General features: G+C 43.0%; 1 protein-coding gene across 1 annotated transcript; it reads left to right on the top strand.

Moving 5' to 3' along the window:
- The first annotated feature begins 268 nt into the window (after positions 1 to 268).
- On the top strand, positions 269 to 24,159 carry cpsf1 (cleavage and polyadenylation specific factor 1). Its single transcript, XM_031287121.2, has 38 exons — positions 269 to 483; positions 1,261 to 1,426; positions 1,526 to 1,553; positions 1,650 to 1,783; positions 1,878 to 1,958; positions 2,856 to 3,007; positions 3,369 to 3,515; positions 4,495 to 4,634; positions 4,779 to 4,889; positions 5,047 to 5,140; positions 5,222 to 5,309; positions 5,628 to 5,777; positions 6,009 to 6,060; positions 6,161 to 6,234; positions 6,337 to 6,411; positions 6,511 to 6,591; positions 6,921 to 7,016; positions 7,429 to 7,611; positions 8,218 to 8,359; positions 9,127 to 9,305; positions 10,455 to 10,594; positions 10,680 to 10,854; positions 11,391 to 11,597; positions 11,749 to 11,838; positions 11,924 to 12,070; positions 12,439 to 12,591; positions 12,947 to 13,063; positions 13,357 to 13,447; positions 13,576 to 13,660; positions 16,437 to 16,578; positions 17,579 to 17,731; positions 18,752 to 18,928; positions 20,040 to 20,106; positions 20,205 to 20,252; positions 20,345 to 20,500; positions 23,534 to 23,663; positions 23,773 to 23,911; positions 23,996 to 24,159. The coding sequence occupies exons 2-38, from the start codon at positions 1,283 to 1,285 to the stop codon at positions 24,041 to 24,043; spliced, it is 4,416 nt and encodes a 1,471-aa protein (XP_031142981.1). The 5' UTR covers positions 269 to 483; positions 1,261 to 1,282; the 3' UTR covers positions 24,044 to 24,159.
- The last annotated feature ends 70 nt before the right edge of the window (positions 24,160 to 24,229 follow it).

The following is a 24,229-nucleotide window of genomic DNA, read 5'->3' as shown; positions in this document are numbered from 1 at the left end:
GTTATTTTCGGTTATGTAGCAGCTGGCCCCCTCATTATGTTAGGGACCCCTGAACTCAAACTGGTGGGTGGATCTGCACCCTCATTTATGAAGACTTTAAAACATTATTTATCCAGGGAATGTTGCTTTGAATAGTGGAATAAACTGGACACACTAAACGTAGCAATGATTTGTCCGTCTGGTATTCCTGAGACTGTCCTAATATATCCTTCTGATTTTTAAAAATAATGAACTGAATAATTTCTCCGGTTCTTGTACCACGTTTTGTAACTGTGGGGGGCAGCAGTACACATCAGAGCAGGCTAGTCTGCGGGAAGTGAAAGGACGAAGAAGACGCCGCCAGGGACAACACAACGACCACTAACTGCTAGCTAGCTTACCTGGCTATGGCTTAAGTTAGTAAACCCGCAAACTATGACCCCCTATATGTAAACAAAAGAGGGAACAATAAAGCTACAGACTCTGATAACGTGTTTCATATAGGTACGTTGACAAGTTTAATTCACGATTTGCAGAAATATGCTCAAAAAACTAGTCAGGTGCACGCGCTGTGCCATGCTAGCTAATGTGCTAGCTACAAATAGGAACATTTGCGCCTTGCTGAAATAGATACGTTAGCTAAGGCAAAAAGCTAAGCTTTTCCATACGTTTGTTAGCTGAAGTTAACTGTCGGCGGAGCCGCACACAAGTCATAACAACAGGACTTAATGGCTAACGTTAGCGCTGCTTGCATGTCTCATTCAATCAAAGTTAGCTGTCAGGGGGAAAGCTAATTATCTAACGTTAGCTAACGTTAGTTGCCAAAGCTTGGCGCTACCTTTGGTAAATTATACTTTGTTACCATGGAAGCATATTTTTACATTAATGGCATGAATTCATAAATAAGTGCTTTAACTGGCTGTATTAAATAGCCAAAGCTAAAAACAGTAAATGTAGTATGTGTATCTGTACTTCAGTATACATTAAGACGTTTACTGGAATGAAGACGTTAAGCCAAACCATGTATTGGCATTGGCTATAAAATAAAGCACTGCATTGAAGTGTGGAGTGCTATATTTAATTCGGCATGTAGGTCATTCACACTATTCACTGAATATCAGTTCAGCATTGTTTCACACTGCTAGCCAGTTACCACTAGCCACTCCAGTTTACTTTGGAGGAAGACTTAGGGAGGATAAATGTTTGGTTTATTGTATGTATCTTAATTGGACAGTGGCTCTCAAAGCCAGACTTCCTGACATACATGTTCTCCCTGGTCAGATGCTGAGGGCAACCTTCCAGGATGTATGCTGTGTACAGACAAGCACACACCCCCACTGCGGTGGAGTTTTCGGTCTACTGCAACTTTATATCCAGTAAGGAGAAGAACTTAGTTGTTGCTGGAACATCTCAACTCTTTGTCTACAGGATTATCCACGATGTGGAGGTAACTATAAGTCTCCAGTTGCTTCATTGTGCCAACTTTTAAAATACATGCATTAATTGGCATTTTGTGATATGTGTAACATTTATGTTATCATTTCAGAGTACGTCAAAGGCTGACAAGTCTTCAGGTACGTCTAGATGTCATACTCTTAAAGTACTCATTTTATTATTAATGAATGCTATCAACATTTGTGGTCCAAATTCACTCTTTCCTCCTCATACAGATTCCAAATCTCGTAAGGAGAAACTGGAGCAGGTGGCATCCTTTTCGCTCTTTGGCAATATTATGTCCATGGCCAGTGTGCAGCTAGTGGGAGCCAACAGAGATGCACTCCTCCTCAGTTTCAAAGATGCCAAGGTATCATTGTCTAAGCTGTGCACTGCCTAACCAGCTTCTAAACTGCCTAAAAATGTTGTTGACTGACCTCTGGGTGTGTTTGTTCTCTCACCAGTTGTCCGTAGTGGAGTATGACCCCGGGACACACGACCTAAAGACTCTGTCCCTCCATTACTTTGAGGAGCCGGAGCTCAGGGTATGTAAAAACCAGGGCCCGTATTTGTCAAGCCTCTGAGAATTACTCACGAGAACACTGCTAAGAATTGACTCAAGAGTAAAAAAAAAAAAAAATCTTGGCTCAAAGCTGCGCTTAAAAGTTAGTTATCAAGGGTTAGGGCTATATCTTAAGTGTCAGTCTTAGAGATGATTCACAACAACACTTTGCTGTGCCACAAACGGGATTTTGGATGACGACATAGGCATGGACCAATCACTGAATAGATGTCCTTATGTAAGAATATTCTCAGATAAATTCACATTGAATGGTGACATTCCTAAGAGGAGTTTAAATTCAACACACATTTGACAAAAAAAGAGAATACATTAGGATATACACATTGGAAATGAAAGAAACACGTTTCCACCATGTCTTAATTACAAATTTTACACCGGTGTGCTGTTACCTGACCTGCCTATATGTATAGCCTAGATTTTTATGATGTTTTATGCCTGCTCTGTCCACACGATACCGTTTGATTAACTGCTCGTCGTCAAACATTTCAAAAACATTCTTCCTCTCCTGAAAGACTCGCGCACCTCTCTGTCCCCTCAGTGCCATCACAAGCCCCGCCTGGCAACTCCTAGCCACTTGAGAGACCTCTCGAGCTGTCTTAAATAAGAGTGATTCTTAGCTTTAAGAAATTTGATAACTTGCTTTTATATTTTAGGTTTGCAAGTAGGAGTACATTTCATGAATTCTCAGAACTTAAGGCTAAAATGGCACTTTGAGAAGCATGACAAATACAGGCCCAGAACACTGTAAACCTGTGAAAAAAATATGTTCAGTAGCTTATCTGTCCAAATTAGAGGAAATGTTGACATGCACAAGTGAATGCGTTTCTTTAACTAATATGCACTCTTTTTGTACTTTCAGGATGGTTTTGTGCAGAATGTACATATTCCCATTGTCCGCGTGGATCCCGAGAATCGCTGTGCTGTAATGCTAGTTTATGGCACCCAGCTCGTGGTGTTGCCATTCAGGAAGGACACGCTAACTGATGAACAGGAGGGTGGAGTGGGAGAAGGGTACGCCTGCAGTCCCACTACACATTCTGCTCATTAATGCCTTTTAGAGTCTGGTTGGCATTTGTATCCCAAATCCCAAATTGTGGGGATTTCACACCCCCACCACCCTTTTTAATTGTAACAGTGCATTTTGTAGTTGCCATGCATCCATATCCATGGTTAGATGAACAAACAAAAAAAGGAATGGAAACTGCCATTTGATTAAAAATGTCCACTTTTATTCTGCTGCTGCTTAGAGTTTACACTGACCGTCGCTAGTTATCTAACCACGTCTGATAGGAATAGATATTGTTTCATGATTACTACACACATGTACGTGTCATTTTCTAACTGCGAGCATGTCACTGAATCTCATCGACAGACCTAAATCCAGCTTCCTACCCAGCTACATCATTGATGTCCGTGAGCTGGACGAGAAGCTGCTAAACATCGTCGACATGAAGTTCCTCCATGGCTACTATGAGCCCACGTTGCTCATCCTGTTTGAGCCCAACCAGACATGGCCCGGGTCAGTCCACCACGCCGTCACCTATAACAACCACTTTTTGTTGTATTGTTCAACCAGTAGATATATCAAAGTTCAAATTAAGCAAGCAGGGCCTTTTGTTTCCTATACTCATAGGAGTGTGAGAAAAAATCGATACACTTGAGTATCGCGATATTTTATTTAGCAATACTATATTGATTTTCCAAAACGCAATATTGATTTTTTTTTTTTTAGTTTAGATGCAAAAATATTCATGTAAGACAGTAGTTCACGTTTATGTTGTGTTTAAACCCCCTACCGCTAGATGGCTATGCTGAGATGCACCACTAGCGTCCATGCCTAACAGTGCCTAGCAAGGCCTGAATTTTTGCTAGAAGCTAACAACGTAGCTATGGCTGAACTTTGGCCTACTTTAGCATATAAACATTAGCTCACTAAGAACCTGTGAACCACAATCCCAAACTGGCAGTTTGATTTTCTGTGTACTGAATTGTTTACCTTAAGTAAACTTCTTTGACCTTTATGCACATCATGTCTTTTTTTAAATATTAGTTTTTCTAAAAATCCCAATATATCGCCTTGCGCACAGTATCGAAATATATTGAATCGTGACCCATGTATCGTGATACGTATCGTATCGCCAGATTCTTGCCAATACACAGCCCTAATTACTCATTGTATTTTGGAAAGATGTTGCAAATATTGAATGTAAAAAAAAAAAAAAAAAATAGTGAAACAGTTCAACAAATCGACAGTGAAAACACCTTGAACAGTGAAATCCCCTTAATACATTTGCAAGAGTTTACCTGCAACACGTAATGTGCAAGATTATCATTTTCTTTCCCGATTAATCTATTTTCGGGTTCATTAAAAATCATAATCGCGATACAAATTGTGATTCATTGCACATCCCTAATGGCCGTGACTGTCTTACTTTTCGTTTCTTGGCAGGCCAGTTTTGATTGAATGTTTAGTTTCTGTTTTCTGATCATTCTGCCAGGCGCGTGGCTGTGCGTCAGGACACTTGTAGCATCGTTGCCATCTCCCTCAACATAATGCAGAAGGTTCATCCTGTCATCTGGTCTCTCACGAATCTGCCCTTTGACTGTACGCAAGTCATGCCTGTTCCCAAGCCAATCGGTGAGCTCCGAGAATTCTGCCTTTTGTCATTTTTTTTGTCGGGGGAGTGTTGGATATGAATTTACGCAATGTAAGGAAGTGCGTTGTGTTGTTAAAGAGCTTGGCGTTGTAGCTTCTTTGATCACACATCACGTCTTTTTGTAGGTGGTGTGGTGGTGTTTGCCGTGAATTCCTTGCTGTATCTGAACCAGAGTGTTCCACCATATGGAGTTTCTCTCAACTCTCAGACGAATGGGACCACAGCATTCCCTCTGCGTAAGCGTTATCATCTGAAACACACGCACACACACACACACACACCCACACACACACCTACTGTATACTTGTGCGTTTGATATCTGGCCTCGTTACTTTACATATCACTTGCTATTTTGTAATGCCCATCACTGGATAACGCGTTTTGCTTTCCCAGGTGTACAGGAGGAAGTGAGGATTTCCCTTGACTGTTCCCAGTCTGACTTTATTGGCTATGACAAGATGGTCATCTCTTTGAAAGGAGGAGAAATGTGAGTCATTGCAATCACCACCAGAACGTACATAAATGAACAATGGGCATGGCTTATGATTCTTCACTGACTGTCTTGCAGTTACGTGTTGACCCTCATAACTGACGGCATGAGAAGTGTCCGGGCTTTCCACTTTGACAAAGCTGCTGCCAGCGTCCTGACAACCTGCGTAAGTTCTGCCTGTAACCGTGAGCAACAGTGGTCGGATGACACCTGATTTCTCTCTCTTAAACAAATACCCTTTCTTTGATGTGTCTGAACCAGAACTTTAAGATTAAAGCTGCCGAATGCTATAGAAACGTACACGTTTATATATAGTATATTAGTGGGGAGATGAAACTCTTCAGACTCTACCGATGACCCACAGCTAGTTTCTTATATCTTGCCGACCTTTAAGGATGTAAAGTAAATACTGAATATCTGCTAAGTCTGTTAGCCTTCAGAGGATTTAGTATGATGCCTCACACTCTGGGCTTTCCTCCTCCAGATGGTGACCATGGAGCCTGGCTACCTTTTCCTGGGTTCCCGCCTCGGAAACTCCCTGCTGCTGAAGTACACCGAGAAACTTCAGGAGACGCCACCGGAAGAGGGCGATGAAAAGCAGGACACGGAGAAAGAGAAGGATAAGGATAAACCGGTAGGTTTGTGATTGCGTGAAGAAATGTGAATTTGAATACAGCCTTTTGTTGTGAAGCACCATCAAAAGGCCATCTTTATTCTTCCTTGTGGAGTGGCGGCAATTAGTTGCGATAAGATATAGTTAGACCTTCGGTGTACGGCACTCACCGCACTTGGAAGGATTCTCCTTTTATTTCACAGCTTGTCTTCAACATAGCCTATAAACTAAATCATCGCTAATGAATTCCAGGAAGAACCCCCGAGCAAAAAGAAGCGAATGGAAACTTCCACCAACTGGACGGGTATGTTTTTAAATTCAATTTTTGACGTGCCAGAAATGTGTGCGTGTGTGTGTGTGTGATCTGTCTATCTGTGTTTCACTCAACTTCTTTGTTTTGTCAGATGAGGTGGATGAGATAGAAGTGTACGGAAGTGAGGCCCAGTCAGGCACTCAGCTGGCCACCTACTCCTTTGAGGTAAAAAAAACAAACAACCCCAATACAACCCAAAGCTTCATTTCTTCTTATGTATATGCAGATCTTTGTGGAAGATGACTGAGTTTCTGTGTTTTCATACAGGTGTGTGATAGCATACTCAACATTGGACCGTGCTCAAATGCCTCCATGGGCGAACCTGCCTTCTTGTCTGAAGAGGTACACACATTAAAATATTGGTTACTGTAGATGTTACCCATAACTTTCTCAAGAATTGTATTTTGAGGTGTCTGACTTGGATGTTCATCCCGCCCACAGTTCCAGAGCAACCCTGAGCCCGACCTGGAGGTCGTGGTGTGCTCTGGCTACGGCAAGAACGGTGCACTCTCTGTACTTCAGGTAAATCCTCCCGCTGCGATGTATGTTGTTTCAATGCATGTGTACCTGGTTAGGTTATATGCATGATAAACATTAGGTATATGCATGATAAACGTTGAAACCGCACCATCCTAAAACCTGTGGTCGTGAGGGCCGTCTGCCACAGGTCCAGCGATGGTGCTACAGTGAAGTCTGGGTCTACCACGGCTGCCTCAGAGATCGACGGAGTAACCTGTAAACACCCCAGACACATGCTCACAGTTCTTAGATACCTTTGTGATTCATGCCCTGGAAATGTGCAGTGTACTGCCTCTGACCTACGGTTGTTATTGTTTCCCTTCTGTTCTCAGAGAAGCATCCGACCCCAAGTAGTCACTACGTTTGAGTTGCCAGGTTGCCATGACATGTGGACAGTCGTCTCAAACGAAGTCAAGGAAGACAAAAAAGTACTGTGTATTTCTGCTTTAAGGGATACTTTGCCCATTTTAAACCAGCTCTGTCTTAAGTGAAGTCAAGGAAGACAAACAAGTACTGTATATTTCTGCTTAAAGGGATACTTTGCCAATTTTAAGCCAGCTCTGTGTCATCTTTGTGTGGACCGTGGCACCAGTGCACGGCGCTTTGGTGGATCTGGGTGGACCGCCGCTGCTCTGCTCTGCGAGGAGCTCCGTGCTCTGGCGCTACGGAGGGAAGCACACACTGCCCACACTGCCGTGACACAGAGCTGGATTTAAATCCGCAAAATATCACTTTAACAGCCTAGCGTTTTCACGTTTTAGGGAATGTTGATTGGTTTATGGTGGCACCTTTTGAACCTTTTTTTCTTTTACAGTAAGATGTTTCTCGCTCCTTTCTTAGGCTGCAAAAAGCGATGATTCAGAGGACGGGGCAGAGACAGAGACCGGTGAGGATGGAGAAGACGGAGAAAAGGACAAGGAAGAGAAGGAGAAAGAGAAAGAGGAGGAAAAGACAGAGCCGCCCCTGGAGGATGATACGAAGAAGCACGGCTTTCTCATTCTGAGCAGAGAGGATTCAACCATGGTAAAAACACACATCAAATCTCTATAAACAGATAATCTGCATATGACTGCCGTTTGTAAGCCTGATAGTACTTACCGATCACATTTGAGTGGGTTCGGGTTGCCTGCGCATAAACAGTCCGTATGGAGAGTGAAGGAGGCGGAATGTATTGGCTGAAATGCAGTCTCGGAACCCATCGGCTATCGTCTGGCGATGATCTAGCTTTTTATTAGCTTTTTTTATCTATCTGCATTCATATGCAGATAACCGTTTTATAGAAATGAGCTAAAATGTCTTCTGGACCTCAAACACCTTTCAAAAAGTATAGACTCGGATTTTAAACAATGACCGACGCACGGAAGAGGAAGTCTTGACTCGGATATCCGCTGGCTGCACAGAAACCCCAGTATTATTGGCCGTTTCCTCCAGAGGCTAACTCGTCGCCAGAACGAGATTGATGCACATCTTATGTCCATCGATGTTGATCTGAACAAATGCAAAAATAACAGCTTTGAATAGAACTGTCAATCCCAGGGAAAAACTCAACCTATCTATTATATAATTTGGATGTTATGTAATGTAACTTGGCTGTGTTTTTGTATAAACTAAACCATTGTTTTTGTGCAGATCCTTCAGACAGGTCAGGAGATCATGGAGCTGGACACCAGTGGTTTCGCTACCCAGGGACCCACTGTGTTTGCTGGAAACATCGGTGACAACAAGTACATCATCCAAGTCTCCCCCATGGGTATTCGGCTACTGGAAGGAGGTAAAATAGGATAAAAATGTAATGGTTAAAAATAGGGATGTCCCGATCAGGTTTTTTTGCCCTCGAGTCCCAGTGATTTGATTTTGAGTATCTACCGATACCGAGTCCCGATCCGATACTTCTATAATATATAAAAAAAGAATAAAGAAGAGCGAAAAAACAGATCCAGGATGTTCCTTATTTTTTATTTAATTCACCTTATTTTAACATTCAACAACTCTGTTAACAAACAGAGCACTTCTGTTACATATCTCACAGTTTGCTATGGCAATGTTGTTGTCATCAACTTTATAATACCTCCAGACCGCAGACGTACTCGCGCTTTCTGCCTAAAGCTGCTTCCGTGTTCTACTTTGCCGGCATTTAACCAATAGCGTCTCTGCAACAAAGTGATGTCATGCCGCACGCGTTGCTGTTTCTGTGTGGAGTCAAAAGGGTCTAACTCTGTGCCACCGCATAACTATAGATGTGTTAAAAAATAATGAGAATATATATACATATATATATCCGAGTCCTGATCGGGAGGTAACGTCCGATTCCGATCAAGTCTGAAACCACGTGATCGGGCCCGATTTCCGATCACGTGATCGGATCTGGACATCCCTAGTTAAAAAAGTGAAACATGAGTGATAATTAGATTTTTGTTGTTGTAGCAAACAGCAGTAGGAGTAACGTAGAATATCTGTATAATATTAAAGCAAATTCAAGGTATTAAACAATATGCCAACCTGTTTCACCGACGTGTTCTTTTTGAATTCTGCTTTCAGTGACACAGCTCCACTTCATCCCTGTGGACTTGGGCTCTCCCATAGTGCATTGCTCCGTGGCGGACCCTTACGTGGTCATCATGACTGCAGAGGGGGTGGTCACCATGTTTGCGCTGAAGACTGACTCGTACATGGGGAAGACACACCGGCTTGCCCTGCAGAAACCACAGATCCCCACTGTGAGTAAATCATCCTCATCAGTCCTTTTTTTAGTGGCTTTTCATTTGACAATCACGCCCCCTGCTGGCCAAACTGAAGCACTTGGGCTAGACGCTGTGGTACTGCACTAGAGGATGGATACCCGAACCGAGCCCATCGGGCTGGGCCGGATTCGGACAGATATTTAGAAATGATGTTTGGGTTCGGGTCGGGCTCGGTCACATCAGCGCGATAAGGCATTGAACATTTTAAATTTAAAAAATCTTATTATGTAGGTGCGCGTCTGTGTTAACGTGCACTTGTTGCCCCGTGTGCGCAGATGCGCTCATCTGTTGACATTTCCAAATGCCTTCCTACAGTTGCTTAATAAAAGCGGGCTTTCCACACAAAGAAACGTACATGTGTCGTTAGTATGAGAAAAAAAAAACGAGATTTTAACTGTGTCGGGTTTGGACATGAATATGTTAATGCCTGTCGGGCTCGGGCCGGGCTCGGTTACTGCTCTGTCGGACGCAGGCCGGGCTCGGACAGTCCTCAATCAGTAATGACAACATGCAAATGCACTGTGGGGCTACAATGAATCACAATCTTATCGATATCGCAATATGGGCTAGTGCAGTATCCAAATATCCATTTGTTGAAGGCAAAATATGTGTCAAACCATTCTGGATTATGTATTGTGGTGCTGTAGAGACGTCACGGCGTACACATCCTACAGACTAAAGAAAAAATCTTTGTTTGGAATCATTTTAATTTCTTTTAATTTACAATGAAAATGAGAATATCAATACAAAAATGATCATTCCCTCCAATACCGTGAATCCTATCGAAATCGCAATATCAGTCCAAAATAATTGCAATTGGATATTTTCTTTATATCGTGCAGAAATGCTTATTCATACAATCTATTTATTGATTGGGATGACTGTAAATGAGTGTATGTTGTATGAGTATTTTTTTGTGTAATTGATTACTTTTAGTACTTTTATATTCAGGTACGGCCCATCATATTTCGTTGTACACAAGCTTGTGCAATGTCAATAAAGTCTATTCTGTTCTATTTGAATGTATTCTTGCCCTAATGCACAGCATCGTTACACTCCCTCAATTCGAAACTAGATTCACGGTAACAGTAATCAACTTGTCTAAAACCGCCTCTCATTCAACAGCAATCCCGTGTGATCACACTGTGTGCTTACCGGGACGTAAGTGGCATGTTCACCACAGAAAACAAAGTGAGCTGCTCCGTCAGAGAGGACCCCGTCATCAGGAGTCAGTCGGAAGAAGAGACCATCATCCATGACCTCAGGTAAGAGCACCCCCTCCATACCGAAACACACAGCCGCCGCCACGTGTCCCATTTAGTGATGGATTGATTGATGTCAAATGTGTAGTAACACAGTGGACGATGAGGAGGAAATGCTGTACGGAGACTCAAATGCCAGCGCAGCTCATGGAAGGGATGAAATGGGCCGCAGCTTCGGGGCACTGGGGCTTTCTGACGGAGGCTCGAGCAAAGCAGAACCCAGCCACTGGTGCATTATCAGCAGAGAGAGTGGAGTAATGGAGGTATGGGTTGTATGTTACATCATAAGAATATATACACTATATTAATCAGCATGTAGTCTCGCTTTGCCAGACCTTCCTCCACAGCGCCGCGGAGGAGGGTCTGGCTAGTCCACACAGCATTCCGGGACGGGAGAAAAACGTGCTCTGGTTTATTGGCATTTCTTTAAACCAATCACAATCGTCTTGGGCCACTGCAAAATAGTCTCTGGAAGGAACTTATTTCAGTGGAACGTGTACATTCAACAGAAAACTCAGATTGGACAGATAGTCTAGCTAGCTGTCTGGATTTACCCTGCAGAGATCTGAGGAGCAGTTAACTATAGTCCTCAGAAATCCACCGGAGATTAGAATTACAACACAAAGAAAGAGGAAGGTACCGGCCATCCGGCCTAAAAAGAGTGAAATCCTGCGGAATTTCCGCCGGCAACGGAGCAATCCCGGAAGTGGAACGTCGTGGATATAGACTAATCAGCATGTTAATGCCGATTATTTTCTATACTTTCTTTTTGTCACGCTCTTTGCTTTTATTTGAACAGATATACCAGCTCCCAGACTGGCGATTGGTGTTCCTGGTGAAGAACTTCCCAGTGGGTCAGAGAGTGCTGGTGGACAGTTCGTCTGGCCAATCAGCAGCACAGGGGGAGGGTAAAAAAGAAGAAGTCACGCGTCAGGGGGAGATCCCACTAGTCAAAGAGGTGGCTTTGGTGTCACTCGGCTACAATCGCAGCAGACCGTATTTACTGGTGAGTGTTGGTTTGTGTTTTCGCTTGAATAAAATGCTTTCATGAAAATAAAAAAAATAAAAACTTTAACTGAATGAAAACAGGGTATAATATTTAAAAAAATCAATTCAGTGAACGCAGGGTTTAACAAAAAGGTGTCCCTGTTTTCCAGGTCCATGTGGAACAGGAGCTTCTGATCTACGAAGCGTTCCCGTATGATCAACAGCAGCCACAGAACAACCTGAAAGTGCGCTTCAAAAAGGTAAGGGCTGAGATGATAACGGTGGGCCAAATCGAGTCAAATTTGAATAAGGTGAAGCTTTACTGTGCTACTTCACTCTGCACAGGTGCCCCACAACATCAACTTCAGAGAAAAGAAATCAAAGGTGAAGAAAGATAAGAAGGCAGAGAGCGGCGGCGCCGAGGAGAGTTCGGCTGTGAAAAGTCGGATCGCCAGATTCCGATACTTCGAGGACATCTCTGGATACTCCGGGGTAAGGAAGACGTGTGTGTGTGTGTGTGTGTGTGTGTGTGTGTGTGTGTGTGTGTGTGTTATGGCAGTGGGTCTTAAACTTCTTTCAATAATCATACCTGCAAACTAGTCGCTTTTCGGCGATAATCGCCGGTTTTGAACGGGAAAATGTCATCCACGTGAATCGTGCAGATCCGATGATTTCCCATAAACGGGAGTTTCAAAAACCTACTGCGGTCTTCTTCACAATAAAACATCTTCGGTAGTACGTCACGCGAGTCATTTGGCCAATCACAATCAATATCAGTATAAAATGTACAAAATTGGACATCCTGTCACACACTCCTCTGATTAGCCAAATAACTCTCCACGTTGTCCTTGTTGTCCCAGGTGTTTATCTGCGGTCCGTCCCCTCACTGGATGCTGGTCACCTCTCGTGGAGCCATGAGGCTTCACCCCATGACCATCGATGGCCCCATTGAGTCTTTCTCCCCCTTCCATAACATCAACTGCCCCAAAGGTTTCCTCTACTTCAACAAACAGGTACACAGAGGGCCCGCTCTCACCTTGGTAGTGTACGTGTTTGTGTTGACCGCTTCCCTGTCAACTCCACTCTGAAGAGAAACACAAACACAACTTAAAAACTCGTTATTAAATGATTAGAATTTGGATGAGAGTCTGAATGATAATAATTATAGTTTTTTTATTTAAGTATTGTTATTATTCATTCTATAAGTCCAACTGTTAAGATTCTTTTTTAATGATATCCTCAGTGCTCCTCAGATACAGAACTCTTTTTTTTCCACTTTTTCTTGTATCTGGGTTCTAGTTCCTTCAAACAATTCTCAGTGTGTGTGTGTGTGTGTGTGTGTGTGTGTGTGTGTGTGTTTTCCCGCAGGGCGAGCTGCGGATCAGTGTCCTGCCCACCTATCTGTCCTACGACGCCCCTTGGCCTGTCAGAAAGATCCCGCTGCGGTGCACCATCCACTACGTCTCCTACCACGTCGAATCCAAGGCAAGGCTCCCTTTAACTCAGCCCACACAGCACCAAAAGGCACCAGAGCGGCAACGTGACACAAATTCGAGCCGAAAAACACATTCCCCCGGACACCTCCGCTTGCGTAAACGCCATGCAAAAATAAAAAGCGTATCGATCGAGCCGCTTTGAAAAGTTTGAGACGAAAGCCCTCTGGCCTTAAAGTTTTCTTACAGCGAGAGAAGAAAAAAAAAAAAAATCAATGAGGGATTAGTCTTTGATGTGAACTTTTTCTGTGTGGTTTTGACTCTCTCTCCCTCCCCACCCCTCAGGTGTATGCTGTGTGCACCAGTGTGAAAGAGCCCTGCACACGCATCCCGAGGATGACTGGAGAAGAGAAGGAGTACGAAACCATAGATCGAGGTCAGACATGGACACACACACGCACACGCACACACAAAAAACTATTTATTTTATTTATTCATATTATTTTCCTCCTTAACACAAATATGTGTATACATTACTGTTGTTTTTTGCGTGTCCCCCTGCAGACGAACGTTACATTAATCCTCAGCAGGAGAAGTTCTCCATCCAGCTCATCTCTCCAGTCAGCTGGGAGGCCATTCCCAACACGAGGTAAAAGCTGTTCTCTGTATATATCACGCCCCTTTGAAAAGCAAGAGTGCCGTTTGCAAAATCAATAAGAACGCCTTGTTTTAATAGGCCTTAGGCAACTAGGAATCAAGAGGTCCACACAGGTTTGTGGTCGCTTTCTTTTCTTCTCTGCACTGGGTCGTCCTAGTGGAGGCTTTGTGCTGCTTTTAGAGAATTATGGAGTTTAATTGAAAATCTTGGGTCACTTACCAAAGCTGTATATCATTAATTTAGTCCCACATTGCTGCTTTCCATCGTTTCAGCGAGGGTCAATTGGAAATGTCGGGTCATTTGTCCAAGTCCCTAGTCATTTAGTTGCTCTGCGTTATTATTTCCTACCACTGTGACGAGCTGAAGAACATAAGTATGTAACTGGCTTGTAGTGTTTCGGCATTGTTGGGGCGCTGATTGTGTGAGAATATGAATCCCAGTCTTTTCTGTCAAAGCACATTTAGATTTGTTATTATAATGTGGAGACATGCTCAGTTCAGTGCTATGCTAACTTAGCCTTGCTTTTTACTAAAATGTAATCTTACACTGGGGCAACTTTGGCTTAATGCCAGAATGAAGTGTTTAAATGTGACAGCCCATCATAGACAGTCCCATGCGTGATAGTCTAAATCCACGACCTTCCACTGCCGGGATTGCTCCAGTGCCGCCGGTAATTTCGTATATGTCTCTCTTTTCGGCCGGATGTCCGTTGCCTTTCTTTGCGTTTTAAACTCCGGTGGATTTCTGAGGACTATGGTTAACTGCTCCTCAGATCTCTGCAGGGTAAATCCAGACAGCTAGCTAGACTATCTGTCCAATCTGAGTTTTCTGTTGCACGACTAAAACAACTTTTGAACGTACACACGTTCCACCAAAACAAGTTCCTTTCCGAGGATGTTTTGCAGCGGCACCGTGGCTCCGTGCTGAGCTTAGCGCCGCCCAAGACGATTGTGATTGGTTTTAAGAAATGCCAATAAACCAGAGCACGTCTTTCTCCCATCCCAGAATGCTGTGTGGACTCGCCAGACCCTCCTCCGCAGCGCTGTGGAGGAAGGTCTGGCAAAGCGAGAATACATGCATGACAAGGCCACCAAAAACATCATGAACCAGAGTAGGAAACATACTCAGTCTAACAAACCAGTCTCCATCCTACCCTTTGAAATTATTAATTGAAATCAGAACACTGCTTAATAACATCTTTGCTGCCTCTCTGAACAAACTGATCTAGAAAACTTTAAAAAAAAACACGTAGCTCATGATTGTGTGTCACTGTCTGGATCCATGTGAAGATTAAAAATTTTTTTACATTTCCTATGATCAACATGAAACAACTTTGATTGTGGCAGTGGAATGCTCTGTTGAGTGTATTTGCGTTCCCTGCTTTGCTAACTGGAGCATCCTGTTGACTCTCAAGTCTCGCGCAGTACATGTAGCTGTCAATGTGACGCCCACGCTTTGAATCAAGCACAGCTCCTCCATTTGTCTCCACACATATTTCCTGTTCCTCTTCAGTGTCACTCGTCTGATGAAGGCAAAATGTATTTTGCAAAGAAGAGAAATTCTTCTTTACCGCTACGTTATTTTCTCTGGTTGTTGAACCATGTAACATCCCCTCTTCAATTGTGGTTAGCCACCCAGACTATCCTCTACAGCAGTCTGACAAGCATCGACCCCTAACTAACAAACTACTTAGTCTATGTTATATCAGTAAAATATGTTATATTACATAGTTGTGTGAACAGGTGTGTTTTAAATCATCAGATTCCAGACCAACAAAGTATAAATTAGCAGGTTTAGGGATTGTTTGTAAAGAATGCAAATACTGCTAATACCTTTTGTAACCTGCGTCATTGTACTGAGAAGTTGGCGTCAGAGCTCTTCATCACAGAAACATCGAGCTGCTGCAACAACACACAGTAAGCTAGTTGTAAGCTAGATAATAATGCCACAGAGCCGATTTAGCCTGCTGTGTAAGGGTGGGCTGGTAGGAATAATCGGTGGGCAACTTAGTCTGTCGGTAGCCCAGAGGTTAGAGTAGCGGACTGCTCAAAGTTTGCCTGTTCCCTGGCTAGTTGGCTCAAAGATCTGCCAAAATGGCAGCTGGCATCCAGAAGAGTTGTCAGAGTCAAGATCAGATGCAAGCTCCTGCCATCGTGCTGTCAGGCCTCTCCGGCTTATGGCTGTGTGTGTGTGTGTGTGTGTGTGTGTGTGTGTGTGTGTGTGTGTGTGTGTATGGGGTGTTACAGAAGATTAATATCCCCATGGGTGGGTGCCTAAGTAGTGTTCTGTTTTTTTTTTTTTTTTAATTCTTTTCTAATTTATAAAGAACAATGTGAAGCAGGGGAATTGGGAGATTGTACAGCAGCAGCGCTACCCTGTGATTTGAGACAGTGGAGGGCAGATTGATTTACCTTAAAATAAAAAAAACATTGCTCATAGCCATCGCCTGCCTTGTAAAGCCATGGGAAAGGGTGTCTTTTTAATCTGATGCCTGCGGTGTATGTGGTGGTGTCAGGCCATATGACGTGTGGTAGGCTATTTTAACCGAGCAGGACCAGGACTTTTTTTTTTCTTGTATTTTATATAGGCAGCGATGGCAACTGGGAGCTACAGTAAGAAAGAAAACGGGCAATGGAACAGAAGATAAAGGGGCGTCAAAACAGTCTCACGGGAGCAGATTGTCATATTTGTAGCAATGATATGATACTATAATCCCTATTATCAGACAGGAACAGCAGAGTCTGACTCCGCTCTGTGTCTCCATAAGGTTTGACCTGGACGAGTGGGAACATGTGACCTGTATGAAGACGGTGTCACTGCGGAGTCAGGAGACGGTGTCCGGGCTGAAGGGCTACGTGGCGGCAGGGACCTGCCTGATGCAGGGGGAGGAGGTCACCTGCAGGGGCCGGGTAAGCAGCAGCACACAACAATACCAACTAGAGCCCGACCGATATATATCGGCGGGCCGATATTATCGGCTGATATTAGGCATTTTCCAAACAATCGATATTGGCATTTATAATGGCCGATAATTGAATATTTAAAAAATAAAATAAAAACGGATGAAACACCCTTCAACCATGTTCTGAGCGCTCTACAACGTCCCTGTTGGCAACACTTGTGTTTAACGCTTTAAGTTTCATATCTTAAGTTTGTATTTTTATACATTTTATTTATCAGAACTTTAATATATTTTGATGTTCCTCTGTTCTGTTGTGACAATAAAACAAACAAGTTTATTTGTAAACTGCATTATCATATTTTAGTGAGGACTCATAAATAACTACAAATAACGAATGTTAGGGAAATCTGTTTGTTTTGTTACGAGTGGATATCTGGATATTTTTTTTAATATATATATATTGGCCGATATATATCGGAATATCGGATTTTTAAATCACCAAATATTTGTATCGATATCGGCCTTAAAAATCCTTTATCGGTCGGGCTCTAATACCAACAAATAGGGCTGGTCGCTTATGGAAAAAAATCCCAATCTAAATTATTTTGGTCACTATATTTCCCACGATTACTCATTGACTTTTGGAAAGATGTTGCATTTATTGAACTTAAAAAAACAGTGAAAAATCCTTGCACTGTGGAACTTCCCATAATACTACTTCCCTTTAAACTTTTTTTAAGTCCCCTTTAGAACACAAGACAAAACAAGAGTTTACTTGCAAAATCTAATGTGCAAAACTAACTCAATTACTAATTCAATTACATTGTTTTTTGTGATCGTTAGCCGAAATTGAAATCGCGATCAAACTTTGATTCATTTTACAGCCATACCACCACAGTAGGTTTTGTCTATTTGTACAAAAAAAGGCCTCTCTCACACCGCACAGTGACAAAAATAAGACATGAAAACATCTGCTCATCGCTTGTGGTTTGATTCCTTTTGTTCAGATTGTGATCCTGGATGTGATCGAAGTGGTGCCGGAGCCAGGCCAGCCCCTCACCAAGAACAAGTTCAAAGTGTTGTACGAGAAGGAACAGAAGGGGCCGGTGACAGCTCTGTGCCACTGCCATGGTTACCTGGTGACGGCCATCGGACAGAAGGTACAACCACGCTGTCGCATCACAACCCTGGCAATTCACATAGTTGGGATTGGAAAAATACAGCAAAGACTGAATGATGCTAGAACTGTAGGGATGTGCCCATCAGCTTTTTTGGCCCCCAATCTGATTTAAAAAAAATGTAATATCTGCCTATACCGAGTCCCGATCCGATACTTGTATTTGCATAAATAATAGAGCTACACGCTGTTTTTTATTGTTTACAAAAATAACTAAGTAAACAAAGTAACTAAAAAAAGTTGTCTTCAGCTCAATACATTTAACTTAACTTCTACTGAGAATGGTGTAGAATTTTCTCATGTCATCGTTATCAGAGTAAGGTGATCGGCGCCGTTGTGTTACTTCACAATTCAATCGGAACATCCCTAAAGAACTGAATTTGAGCTTATAGCTTAAAGTGCTCATATTATGCTTTTTGGCTTTTCCCCTTTCCTTTATTGTGTTATATATCTTTTTTTGTGCACGTTATAGGTTTACAAAGTGAAAAGCCCAAAGTCCACCCCAAAGGGACTTACCATCTCCAACAGAAAACACTGTTCACAAACTGCTCCAAACAGCTCTATTGTAGTCCAGCCTTTACTTCAGAGACGAACGTGGTCACTTTGTAACACACGTTATAATGCTCACCTAGCTGCTAGCATGGCACTCCTTCATACTCTGCTTCTGACTGGCTAGTAGTCCTTACCTAGCTACTGCACATGTGCGACTCCCAACAAAGATGGAACAGAAGTGAGATGTCTCACTCTGTAGCTAAAACGGAGAGCTCAACACACAGGGTGAAAAGAGGAGCTGCAGCAGTGCGCAGTACAACAAAAATATGGTGTTTTTAAAACATGTAAACCTATTCTGATATAACCTCTAAATACAATTATGAACCTGAAAATGAGACAAAGGAAGCTTATGTAGATGTTTGACCAAACACTAATGACAAACTAACATGATATCACATGTTGATATGCAAAAAAAAATGAAGGTTGTGTAAGTTCCTCCGTGTTGCTGCAGATCTTCCTGTGGGTCCTGAAGGACAACGACCTGACGGGCATGGCCTTCATCGACACCCAGCTCTACATCCACCAGATGTTCAGCATCAAGAATTTCATCCTGGCTGCCGATCTGATGAAGAGCATCTCGCTGCTGCGCTACCAGGAGGAGAGCAAGACGCTGTCTCTGGTCAGCAGGGTGAGTCCAGTCAGCCTGATTGAGTTGATACAATTTTAAAAAGATGCTTAAAAAGCATTGAAAAAGAAAAATAGCTGGCTGAATCGGTGTATGGCAGCAGACACACAGCTGACAACTTGGCAGTAATTGATGCGCTGGAGACCATAGACTGTCAAAAAAATAAATAATAGATGGACGACATGGCTCCACTTCCTCCCACTGTACAAAAGGGAAGCCAAAATATCCCAATTGACCAATCTTAGGTCAATCTCAGCTGTCAGTCATGCACCCAGTTTTTATAGCATCAAACAACAAATAAAAAACAAAGTTATCAGAAACATTAACCCTTGAACAAACATCAGCGTGATTAGCACTCCCTGGAATGACAGAAACCATCTTTGGGAAAAAATGTATCTGAGGTGTACTTAGATTTTTTTTTAGTTTGGTCCATGTCCTATCCGCTAACATGGAGGGGGTGGGATATATGAGCTATACTGCAGCCAGCCACCAGGGGGCGATCCAGATGTTTTGGCTTTGGTTACAGCCTGTGCATCAACCTCTGGCGGAGACGGGCTCGGTCCGCGGAGGCGGGCTCGGTCCGCGGACGGCTGCGGTCTTGTAGCTACCGGTCATGTGGACACGCCAGCGGTTCCATACTGGGAAAGTTGCTGCGTGTGTAACTGTCTGAGCCTCCCGGACTGGTGAACCGGTTGTCGGTTAACGAGGGTTAACGAAATCAAATGAAATTAGCGCCCCCTAGTTTTGCGATTTACTACATCATAATTATAAAGCTGATTGTTTGTCGATGCAAATATTTCCCTCAGTACCCGAGGTGGTAAAAAGGGATTGGTATTTGCTGGCATTTAGTTTTTCCTCCTAGAGTTTGAGTTTGGGCCAGTGTTGTACCGGAGTACAGAGGAAGACTAACGATGTGCAGTGGGCTGCAGTGCACACAGTGGCGTGTTTATTGATTAGGAGGTACAAGTGAGTATTGATGGCGTGTGTCTCCTGTGGTGATCTGTCTTCGGTGGAGTAGATCTCAAAGAGAGCAGCTCTGGCAGCTGGAGATAATTCGGGGGACTGTAGCCGTCTTCGTTGGGGTGTAACTGTTTTCTTATTGTTTTGGCAACAGGATGCAAAGCCCCTGGAGGTTTACAGCATCGACTTCATGGTGGATAACAACCAGCTCGGATTATTGGGTAATGTTTGTAATGCCCTTTGGATGCAAATTAAATTAGCAAAATAACTGTCTGTTCTCATTAACCTTTTTCATTTTTTTATGTTATTCCCCCTTTAGTGTCAGATCGAGACAAGAACCTCTATGTATATATGTATTTACCTGAAGGTATGTGATATTGTTGGAACAATGTATGCAAATGTAACACATGTCAGTATTCGTTCACATCCGGTCATGTAACGTGTGGTCTGGGGTTGCAGCTAAAGAGAGCTTTGGAGGAATGCGGCTGCTGCGGCGAGCGGACTTCAACGCCGGGGCGAACATAAACACGTTCTGGCGGATGCCGTGCAGAGGAGCGCTGGACGCCGGCAGCAAAAAGGCTCTGACCTGGGACAACAAGCACATCACCTGGTTCGGTAAGTGGCCATAGCTACCAGCTCTAGTAGAACCTAGTGATTCTTAAGGCGCTGACACACCGAGCCGATAATCGGCCGTCGGACAGTCTGGTGAGGTCAGTGACTCAAGTCTGTTCGGTGTGTCCCGTGCCGTCGTCCGTTCGAGGGGCCGTCTTCCTTCATTTTGGCCGATTTGACATGTATAATCGGCGGGGCGGGCACTGCCAGCAGTTGGACTCAAATGACCAGTCTGATTGGTGGAGTGCTAACCTGGAAACGGGGAGCGGAATGAGTGTGACTAAGCCTCTCAAAATCTGACGAAAATCTTTTAAACTGACCTTTGTCGATCTGAAATGAAGACAGATTCAGCAACTGCATGGCCTATTTCTCTCTTAAAATGTTTTCAGAAACACGTTTCGGTGAACTATTTTAGTACAATATGAGATCGTATTCTGAACAAGATGACAGTCTGACTTTGAAACAAGACCCACGTGACGCGTTCGTCCAATCAGCTGCCGGTTTTCATTTTTTGGCGACAATACAGATTAGTGCCGCCTGCTGTTATGGAGACGTATTACGTCTCATCGCTTTGGTGTGTTCCGAGGCACTTTTTTGACTAAACTCGGAACACTGATCAGTCCAACTGCCTTTTCTGCCAAGGGTCGGCCGTCTGGTCGGTGTGTCTGGGCCTTTATTCCGTCAAGTGATGAGCCAGCTAGAGCTGGGTGGAAGACAGGTAGCAGCGATGCGGAATGGGACGTAGAGAAGAGTAGAGACTTTGCTACAGTTGATTGGGAAAGTAAAAACAAGAGTTTGGACATGGTATACACGTAGGGTAAACAATGAATGAGATTTAGGGAGATGTTGGGAGGACATTTCATAATAAAAAGTGGCCAGTGTTGACAGATTGGGCTATTTTTTTAATTGATTGTGCAGGCAAAAATGTTTTTTTTTTTGTTTTGGCAGCTTGGGATGGTTTTGGCTACTTTGGCACTATTAGATTTGTTACCGTCAATAAAAAGTAGGATTTGAGATTGTAAAGTTCAGTAGACACCAGGGCTGACCCGAATGCTTCGAAGCCTCGATCGTTGACATGGTAATCAACGTCCAAATCAGTATTCCAAATAGGCCTGCATGATGAATCGTTACATTATTTATTTTTCTCCTTCAATTCATTTATTGAAAGCATTTGACATTGACATGTTTTAACTCTGTTAAGACATGCTCAAGGAGTTCAGATAGAGCCTGTATCAGGGCCATATTTAGTTCAGATAGAGCCTGTATCAGGGCCATATTTAGTTCAGATAGAGCCTGTATCAGGGCCATATTTAGTTCAGATAGAGCCTGTATCAGGGCCATATTTAGTTCAGATAGAGCCTGTATCAGGGCCATATTTAGTTCAGATAGAGCCTGTATCAGGGCCATATTTAGTTCAGATAGAGCCTGTATCAGGGCCAAATTTAGTTCAGATAGAGCCTGTATCAGGGCCAAATTTAGTTCAGATAGAGCCTGTATCAGGGCCATATTTAGTTCAGATAGAGCCTGTATCAGGGCCAAATTTAGTTCAGATAGAGCCTGTATCAGGGCCATATTTAGTTCAGATAGAGCCTGTATCAGGGCCATATTTAGTTCAGATAGAGCCTGTATCAGGGCCATATTTAGTTCAGATAGAGCCTGTATCAGGGCCATATTTAGTTCAGATAGAGCCTGTATCAGGGCCATATTTAGTTCAGATAGAGCCTGTATCAGGGCCATATTTAGTTCAGATAGAGCCTGTATCAGGGCCAAATTTAGTTCAGATAGAGCCTGTATCAGGGCCAAATTTAGTTCAGATAGAGCCTGTATCAGGGCCATATTTAGTTCAGATAGAGCCTGTATCAGGGCCAAATTTAGTTCAGATAGAGCCTGTATCAGGGCCATATTTAGTTCAGATAGAGCCTGTATCAGGGCCATATTTAGTTCAGATAGAGCCTGTATCAGGGCCATATTTAGTTCAATGTGTTATGTGTCACTATTTCTGGTAGCCTGCTGTACTTAAATGGCCAGTATGTACTTTCTTTTCTTTATTCATTGAAGCCTCTATGTGTACAGGCTTGTGGCGATGTGCAATGTGCTATAGGTGCCTTTTTATATGTTTGGTACTGCCAATTAGTATTGTCATGGTTCATGTGTGCAATAAACACTACACTTTGTGAGAAAAAAATTGTGGCAGAGAATCGTGATATCAATTCTAAGCTAAAAAATTGTGATTAAGCAGGCCTAATTCAAAAGCTTTTTTTATTATTATTATTATTGTTATTACTATTATTATTTTTATTATTATTATATATGCATTGCCCCAAAAATCCTACAGCTTTAAATAGCCCACCTTACTGTATTGTGTCAACAGTTAACTTCATTTAATATTGTATGTGGCGTTTTCTTTTGCGGGTTGCAAATGTTCCACCAAAACCAGTTCCTTCCTGAGACTATTTTTTAGAGTCGGCGTCGCTGCGTCCGGAGCTTATCGCCGCCCAAGACGATTGTGATTGGTTAAAAGAAATGCAAACAACCCAGAACTTTTTTTTTCTCCTGTCCTAGAATGTATGTGTGGTGTAGCCAGACTAGAGCTCGGCAATATATCAATATCATATCCATATCGTGATATGAGACTAGATATCATCTTAGATTTTGGATATCGTAATATGGCATAAGTCTTGTCTTTTCCAGGTTTTAAAGGATGCATTACAGTAAAGTGATGTCATTTTCTGAACTTACCAGACTGTTCTAGCTGTTCTATTATTCGCCTTTACCCACTTAGTCATTATATCTACATTACTGAGGATTATTTATCAAAAATCACAGTGTAAATATTTTGTGAAAGCACCAGTAGTCAATACTACAACATCGTTGCGGTATCGATAGAGGTATTTGGTAAAAAATATCGTGATATTTGATTTTCTCCATATAACCGAGCCCTAAGCCAGACCTTACTCTGCAGGGCTGTGGAGATAGGTCTGGCAAGACTACATTTGGACTAAACCTTTTTTTTTTTTTCCCCATCTGTTCCCCCAGCAACCCTGGACGGAGGAGTTGGCTTGCTCCTCCCCATGCAGGAGAAGACCTATCGCCGTCTACTGATGTTGCAAAACGCTCTGAACAGCATGCTGCCTCATCACGCCGGTCTAAACCCAAAAGCCTTCAGGTTTGCATCTGCCCTCCAGTACTCGTCCCATACTAGAAGTCACTGCTCAAAGGATCTGAGGACGGGATCATATTTCTTTTTGACTGACCCTTTTGTACCTTGGTTCCAGAATGCTGCACACTGAGAGAAGAAGCCTGCAGAACGCGGTGCGTAACATCCTGGATGGAGAACTCCTCAACAAGTACTTGTACCTCAGTACAATGGAGCGCAGTGAGCTGGCCAAGAAGATTGGTACCACTCAAGACATAGTAAGACAAAGCACTCACACAGAAGAGAGGATGCACTGAGGTCAGTTGTCTTAATTCTAACTTCCCCTCTCACTTCATCCCCAGATCCTGGATGACCTCCTGGAGATCGACAGAGTAACAGCTCATTTCTGAGAGCCACATTCCCACGTCTAGTTCACCCAACGCTGTTTTATACTGAATGGAGAGGATGTTTTGTTATGGCCATCTTTGTGCAAACCGGATTTGTTTTTCTTACTCGTTAGATGAGAGAAAAAATAAGAGGGCAGACATGTTTTCTTAGGATATTTTGTATTAAAAAAATAAAATAAAAAATCTGTA

The sequence above is a fragment of the Sander lucioperca genome, chromosome 16 (genome assembly GCF_008315115.2).
Source record: "Sander lucioperca isolate FBNREF2018 chromosome 16, SLUC_FBN_1.2, whole genome shotgun sequence".
Lineage (NCBI taxonomy): Eukaryota > Metazoa > Chordata > Actinopteri > Perciformes > Percidae > Sander > Sander lucioperca.
This window is presented reverse-complemented; position numbering and strand designations above follow the sequence as displayed.